General features: G+C 44.4%; 1 protein-coding gene across 1 annotated transcript; it reads left to right on the plus strand.

Moving 5' to 3' along the window:
• Positions 1-1332: 1332 nt before the first annotated feature.
• On the plus strand, positions 1333-2466 carry HTR1D (5-hydroxytryptamine receptor 1D). Its single transcript, XM_061596791.1, has one exon. It carries the CDS (start codon positions 1333-1335, stop codon positions 2464-2466), a length of 1134 nt encoding a protein of 377 aa, XP_061452775.1.
• The last annotated feature ends 3740 nt before the right edge of the window (positions 2467-6206 follow it).

Below are 6206 nucleotides of genomic sequence, written 5' to 3' on the forward strand. Positions count from 1 at the left end.
CGATTATGGGAGTTGTCATTCAGCAATATCTGGAGGGCCAAAGTTTCCCCACTTGTCTGGAGGGCCAAAGTTTCCCCACATGTATTCCAGTTCAATAAAAATACAATGTACAAACATTATTTTAATAAAAATAATAAAAAATACAATGTACAGACACTAGAATATCTGAGATCAAAAAACGCTTCTGTTTAAGAGAAAAGTTGCAGTGCTTACAAAGCCATCTAAGCAGTAAATGCATTCTGATGTCTCACATATTATGCTCACTTACAACTTATGCCTCTGTGTATACCCACATTTTTCCCTTGGCCTCTCAGCTCCAGTTATCTTCCTCTGCAGGTTGGGGACAGACCTGAAGATTAGGACACAATGGAGGCATTGGCCACCTAGCCGTATGCTGCTGACCTGTGCAGAGAAAAGGAGGGGAAACCCTGAAAATTGGGCAGAGGCAACTTCTACAAGCAGGAGCTGCATGGAAGTTGCATATACTTCTTTGGATTCAACCCATTATCTAGGGCGGGGACAGCCAACATAGTGCCCTCCAGGTGTTGTTGGACTACAGTTCCCACTATCCCTGACATTGGCCCTGCTGGCTGGGACTGATGGGAGTGGGAGTTCAAAAACATCTGGAGGACACTAGCGGGCTACTCCTGATCTACAGAATAAATTCCAGTGAACCCAGTAAAGTTCAGACTTAGGGCCAAACTGGAAGATGCATGAAATGTGTGATTGTAAAGGGTTAACTCCCACACACACATTGCAGTCCTGACAAAAATCCCCTCCTCCTCTCCTATCCCTGAAGCTGCTGTTTGGCCTGAGAAGGAAAGTGTTATTTGCTCAAATAGCAGCTTTCATCCAGGGTCAAATAATGGGCATTTTTTTCTCAGACTTCAGCACAGGGGGAAGGATTAACACACATCCACGTTCACTTCCCACAGTCCTGATCCAGTAGCAGCTATTTAAATATAAAAAATAGATATGTGAGATGTAATTGCATATGTTGTGCATCGTCTAGTTTGGCTCTTACTTTTGAGCTAACACAGTTAGAATTGCACTGCAGTAAGGTAGTAGCCATCTATTCTTACTGATGATGACTGTCTATTCTGTATTAATATGTACCTGAGGATTCGCTCCTGGAGTTAACAATGTAGTTAAAGCTTGGTTAATGCTTTTGTTGTTGTCTTGGCTTCTGTTTAACAGTGGTGTGCTGTTTCTCCAACCTTGAAGACCTAGTCTGGAAAGCCTGGTTTTGGTAAAGACTGAGACAGACATTCTCAAGTGTATGTAAAGGATTAAGTTCAAAAGAGGAGGAGGGGGAATCCAACACAGCCGAGAATGACCCAGTACAACTGGTCCACGGAGTCTACTTTCCAGAGCATGTCAAGCACGTCTCTCAATGCCAGCGAAACAGCAGAGAAGTGGGACGAGGGGACACTAATAGGCCTAAAGGTTTCACTTGCCGCCATTTTGGCTGTGATCACTCTGGCGACAATGCTTTTCAATATGTTTGTAATCATCACAATCATTCTGACCAGAAAACTCCACACCCCTGCAAATTACCTCATTGGCTCCTTGGCCGCCACGGACCTCTTAGTATCTATCCTTGTCATGCCGGTCAGCATTGCTTACACTGTCAGCCACATATGGACTTTTGGCCAAATCATGTGTGACATCTGGTTGTCCTCAGACATCACCTGCTGTACGGCCTCCATCCTGCACCTTTGTGTTATTGCCTTGGACCGGTACTGGGCCATCACAGACGCTCTCGAATACACCAAGCGCCGGACTGCCAGCAGAGCCGCCCTCATGATCGCGGTTGTTTGGGTTATCTCCATTTGCATCTCCATGCCACCTCTTTTCTGGAGGCAAGCCAAAGCCCAAGAAGAAATGGTGCACTGCGCAGTAAATACAGATCAGATCTCCTACACCATCTATTCCACCTGCGGCGCCTTCTATATCCCAACGATGTTACTCATTATCCTATACGGCAGGATTTATGTGGCCGCTCGATCCCGGATACTTAAGCCACCATCGCTCTATGGGAAGCGGTTCACCACGGCCCACCTGATCACTGGCTCAGCAGGCTCTTCCCTCTGCTCCATCAGCTCAAATCTTCATGAAGGGCATTCCCATTCCAGCAGCTCACCAGTGTTTATCAACCATGTGAGGATCAAAGTTGCCGACAGCGCCCTAGAGAGAAAACGGATTTCGGCTGCCCGTGAAAGGAAAGCCACAAAAACCCTGGGGATTATTTTAGGGGCATTCATTTTCTGCTGGCTCCCGTTCTTTGTGGTGTCTTTGGTCCTGCCTATCTGTCGGGATGCCTGCTGGTCCCATCCCATTCTGCTTGACATTTTCACATGGTTAGGCTACCTGAACTCACTAATCAATCCTGTTATATATACTGCTTTTAATGAAGACTTCAAACAGGCTTTTCAGAAAATGATTCAATTTAAAAAGTGCTCTTAGTCATAAAAACTCCTTCAGTTTTGACACAACTGCCAACACGTAACCTTTAGCCAACCTGTACGTGTCATTTCCTATGGGGTAGGCGATAATTGTCTCACTGGCTGCATTTGGCTAATTGTAGCTTGGCTTAATAAGGTCTTTGTTTTTCCCTTTGGGTGAACAAGTCGGGAAGTTTTCCATTGACGGAACGGAAGCCTTCAGTTTCATCCAAACCAGAAAACTATGGTCAATGGCTTCCGAACAAACCAGGATATATGAAGTCATGGTATGAAGTTGACTTACAGGGCAATCTTGTGCATGTCTATTCAGAAGAAAGTCCCATTAATTTCACTGGGGCTTACTTCTAGGTAAGTGGGTATAGGATTGCAGCCCTACTATCCTGGCTTTTGGGGGGGTTTTAGGTTCAAGAAAGGGCAACCAAGTTGATCAAGGGGATGGAGCAACTCCCTGTGAAGAAAGGTTATAGCATTTGTGTTTAAAAGTTTAAAGTAAACTTTTTAGTTTGGAGAAAAGGTGAGTAAGAGGTGACATGATAGAAGCTTATAAAATTATGCATGGCATGGAGAAGGTGGATAAAGAGAAGGTTTTCTCCCTCATAACACTAGAACTCGTGGATATCCAATGAAGCTGAATGTTGGAAGATTTAGGACAGATAAAAGAAAGTACTTCATGCAGCGCATAGTTAAGCTATGGAACTCACTCCCAGATGAGGCAGTGATGGCCACCAACTTGGACAGCTTTAAAAGAGGATTAGAGAGATTCATGGAGGATAATGGTATCAAAGGCTACTAGCCTCAGTGGCAGTGTTGTGCCTCCACAGTCAGAGGCAGTATGCTGCTGAATACCAGTTGCTGGAAATCACAGCAGGGGAGAGTGCTCTTGTGCTGAGGTCCACTGGCCTGATCCAGCAGGTTCTTCTTATGTTCTGGTTCAGTCAAAACAGGAAACTATCATTAGTTATAGGGCTCATCTGCATGGGAGCATTTCTTTGTAGGAAATACACTGCATTTACCTTCATAATAGATTTGTACTGTCCACAGTTCCTGCTCAAAGGTAGCTGTCAATCGCTTTTTCCCATTCACACAAGTAGGCATTCCTCTGGGAACGGTTAGTCTCGCTATTTCCTTGTGGCCCTGCCCTCTAATTATACATTTCCACTCCCTCTGGTTGCTAAGGTGACCGAGCATGCTGAGTCTGTTCTACCAGCTGCAGTAGGTTCCTTTTAAAAAACACCTGGAAGCGTGAATATCCATGTTTTCCATGCCTATGGTTGGTAGGATACAGCTGAAATACAAATTTTTGTTTGAGCAATATTATGCGTTTGCACACAAGTTAGGGGGGAAAGAAAATAAAGGCACTGTTTGCAGCAACATAAAAAAGGCCAGCAGAACAGAAGAGAGTAACCGGAAGTTGCTTGTCAGCCTACAGGAAACAAAATGAAAGAAGGGAAGAGGAGATAGTGGGCATAGAGAGGGGAACGATTGACACACCCACCTAAAAGCATCGGAGCAAAGTGTCTGCAACTACTAGAGAAATGGAGTGAAGACTTTTTCTCCCCTTTTCATATTATCAGTGGATTGGATAACTACGGATTTACAGGGGGGAAACTGCTTGGTAGCTTCTGTTTGCCAGTAACATCATGTGAACCATGTGAATTTGTGAGTAGCACCAAACACACAATAAGCCACTGTGTAGATGAGCCCATAGTGTTCCTGGCTTGTTCACTCCTATGCCCACAAGTCTCATTCATATCTTATTAAGCCAACATATGATGGACCGAACCAGCCTATTGTTGCGTGTGACATTTCACTGTCCTTTCTTTTGCTCTCTGTGATAATTTTCTAAGAGCTGCTTGCCAGTGCATTGAACACTTGTATCTGCAAAACCAGGAGAAGATTTGAAAGCAAGCGAAATTAAAGAAATGGAGAAGTTGATTTGTTCCTCATTGTGTGGTGCAACACAATCTTTTAATTCTTGCTTTACTATGAATTAGTGAGCAGCAAGACATGTGTCTACATTATTTATCTCAGATCTCCCATCTCTGTAACTTGGAGATAAAATATTGGCTGAATTTTCAGGGCTTTTTTATAAAGATTACAGAGCAAATTACATGAAGTGCTTTGAGCATTTGGGCAAAGAGCATTATTATTATTATTATTATTTCATTGTGCAAATTATCAGGAGAAACTGTACTTTGTTGTTTGTAGAAAGATTACAATGTGGGAAATGGGTATAAGCTTTACGCCGTCATCTGAAAGTTCTCTTTTCCTAAAGCATAGCTTTAAACAATTTTCATGACTCATTTGTGAGTTTCTGAGACACTAAGCAAAAGTGTTGGGGTTCCCTCCAAACTGTTCTCAGAACCCTACGGGAAGATTATGAGGAGGCTCCTTGATGAGGACAAGTAACTTGAGAAACAGTTACTCTGCCATCACTGAGGAACATATAATGCTGCCTTATACAATGTCAGATCATGTATCCATTATTTCCTACCCCAACTGGCAGCAGCTCTCCAAGGTCTTAGGCCAGGGTGGCGAATGTGTGTATCCCTGGAGTACAGTTCCCATAATCCTTAGCCATTGATCATGGTGGCTAGCACTCATATGAGTTGGAGTCCAACCAACTCTGGAGGATCACAGGTTTCCCACTCCTATTTTAGACAAAGGTCTTTCTCAGCCCTGGGAGGACCTTTTGACAGGAGATGTCAGGGACTGAACCTGGGGGATCTGTATGGAGAGCATGTGCTGTACCACAGACCTGTGCTCCCTCCCAAGATGTAAGAAGCTGCCTTATACCAGGACACACTGTTTGTCTCTACACTAGTGCTGTCTTTTCTGACTGACAGTGGCTCCCCAGGGTCTCAAGCAGAGCTCATTCCCATCACTTCTTAAACTGGAGTTACCAGGGATTGAACATGTCACCTTCTGCATGCAAAGCACATGCTCTACCATATTTTGAGGTCTCTCTCCAATGAGGCATCGTAGGAACATGTTGGGCAACGTTCTAAGGCACACCATCCATTGGTAGAGGTGACAGATACACTCAGTAATGTAGTGGCAAATTCACAGGGTCCCCTCGTGATAATCGCAGCAAAACTCCCCCCCCTTTTTTTCCCATTTGTGCTGGGTTGAGAATGAGATCCTTCCCCCACAATAATAGATGTTCATAGGGGCCAATCAGCATGAAAGGAGACAGTATTAGCTACTGAAAACAGTCTTCTCAGTGGCTGACTCACCTCCTGTCATTCTGATTGGCTCCAATCAGCAGGAAAGGACAAAGGAAGCGTGTTAGAAAACTCTTCTCAGTGACTAACATACTCCACTTTCATGGTGATTGGCTTATAGGATCCTGGAGACATAGGGACTCTGCTGAGACCTTGCTCCCAAAAAAGTAAAAGGTCTAAGGCACACACACCACGAGGCCCTGGACGACTACACCTCTGGATACACTCAGCAAGTCTGGTTGGCACCCTGCATCAACCAAGTCCTACAAGATGACCTACAATTCTCTACAATAAGTAGAAATTGCATGGCAAGGATTTGTATGAGGGGGGAGGGTCTGTGGGAGAAAAATCTATATGGAATAGATTCCCTGAGGATATTGGCAGAGCTCTCAAGAAGGAGCCAATAAATAACTGGTGTTGCTCCAGTGAAGTCCCAGCTGGAACAGTTAGCCTTCACAGTATTTCCTGATCAGGAGGAGTCAATAGCTAGCATGAGTGGGCTGAGTCAATTCTGGAG

Source organism: Rhineura floridana, chromosome 15 (genome assembly GCF_030035675.1).
Source record: "Rhineura floridana isolate rRhiFlo1 chromosome 15, rRhiFlo1.hap2, whole genome shotgun sequence".
Classification (NCBI taxonomy): Eukaryota; Metazoa; Chordata; class Lepidosauria; order Squamata; family Rhineuridae; genus Rhineura; species Rhineura floridana.

What these genes read in the sequence shown, in the direction of transcription:
- HTR1D (XM_061596791.1), top strand. Translation starts at nt 1,333, where the DNA reads ATGACCCAGTACAACTGGTCCACGGAGTCTACTTTCCAGAGCATGTCA.